Source organism: Galeopterus variegatus, unplaced genomic scaffold (assembly GCF_000696425.1).
Source record: "Galeopterus variegatus unplaced genomic scaffold, G_variegatus-3.0.2 Scaffold4807, whole genome shotgun sequence".
Lineage (NCBI taxonomy): Eukaryota > Metazoa > Chordata > Mammalia > Dermoptera > Cynocephalidae > Galeopterus > Galeopterus variegatus.
The window spans coordinates 4,939-6,508 of NW_007730918.1; the positions used below are offsets into that span (position 1 = coordinate 4,939).

At 33.1% G+C, this 1,570-nt stretch overlaps 1 protein-coding gene across 1 annotated transcript in view; it reads left to right on the forward strand.

Moving 5' to 3' along the window:
- Window positions 1–989: 989 nt before the first annotated feature.
- LOC103603825 (inositol 1,4,5-trisphosphate receptor type 2) overlaps window positions 990–1,570 on the forward strand; it is a gene marked incomplete at both ends in the record, with an annotated part of 166,825 nt that continues 166,244 nt past the window's right edge. Inside the window, 2 exons of the mRNA XM_008588413.1 lie at window positions 990–1,079; window positions 1,195–1,320. Coding sequence (XP_008586635.1) covers window positions 990–1,079; window positions 1,195–1,320 — 216 coding nt within the window. The remainder of the gene's footprint in view (window positions 1,080–1,194; window positions 1,321–1,570) is intronic.

The following is a 1,570-nucleotide window of genomic DNA, read 5'->3' on the forward strand; positions in this document are numbered from 1 at the left end:
TAAGGCTGTCTAAAGCTGTAGTTATTCTCTCTCTCTCTCTTTCTCTCTTTCTGAATAGTGACTTCTGCTCAGTTCAAATGTTTATTTTCATATTTCTCCCAGTTTTCTTAGGTAGACTGTAATTTTCTTGTGAGAAGGATCGTATCTTCTGTTGTTTTTTGTTTCTTTAAGCTCCATTTACCATAGTCTAGGACCAGGCATGTATTAAGTCTTAATAAATGTTTTGTATGGAATTGTTTGTAATTGGTGTTTTATTTTCATATGGTGGCTCCAATTGCTGATATTTAAGATATGTACACTACCTATATTTGCTTTTTATTTTGATGCTACAGATAATGGTTGTTATAATTAATTCTTCTGGTGTTTCAGGTCCTCTTAATAAGCTTTATTAATATAGCAATTTAAAATATTGTTTCTAATATGTTTTATTTGCCTCTCTTCATTTTCATGATTCCATACTTGCTTGGTTGGCCCCAAGTCGTTACTCTTAAGGATGTCATGGTGACCTGGCAGAGAATCTCTGGGTCATGTTGCCCTTGTCTCTCTTCCCTGAGTTGTGTTCAGCTGCTAGGAGATGCTCCTTCACTCTTTTGTTCCTTGCTGTTCTTCCTTGATGATAAAATTGCATCTTTTATGCCCAGATTTTTATGATTCCCTCTCATATAGACAACCATGATTTATAAACCATGATTTATATGTATATATGGAAATACACTAATAATATGAATAACAACTTTTTAAAAATTTAACTCAATTATTAGTAATAACATTTATCTTGTAATTTGGTTCTTATCATGTAGTGGTAATTTGCATGGCTCATGCAAGCCAAGGAACATTTTATGCAACAAAAAAGTACAAAAGCAACATTTATGTTGAATAATAAATTTATTCTAAAATATTACAAAGTATATTTATTATTTCTTACAAAATACATAAATTTATTACAAAGCTACAGATGGCATAAAAATACATATTTGTGTTTGTTTTAGGAATCACATATTTTAAGTTCAGTGCAGGATGGAACAAAGAAACCTCAGATTGACAGCAATAAAAGCAATAACTACAGGATCGTAAAGGAGGTCAGTGATATGAAATACTACTATATAGGTTTATGTTTTCATGCCAAATAACTTTTGCTTATATAATACATTTCATATTGTTGTTTGTTAAATATAGTACTTTTTCTTTTTAAAGATTTTGATTAGGCTGAGTAAACTCTGCATACAGAATAAAAAGACTCGGAATCAACACCAACGATTACTAAAAAATATGGGGGCTCATTCGGTGGTGTTGGATCTTCTGCAGATACCCTATGAAAAGGTTAGTCCTTAGTCACTTTTGTTCTTTAACTTTTCAGTTGAAACAATTTCAAATGTATAGCAAAGTTACAAAGAATTTTTTCTCCCTTAACTATTTAAGAGTAAGTCGCCCACCTGATGCCCCATCATCCTGAGCCCTCGAGTGCCTGCTTCCTGCAAACAAGGACATTCCCTCTTCTACATAACCACCCTACAGCCCTCACAATCAGGAAAGAGCCTGACACTTTGCTGCCACCTAATCCCCACACACA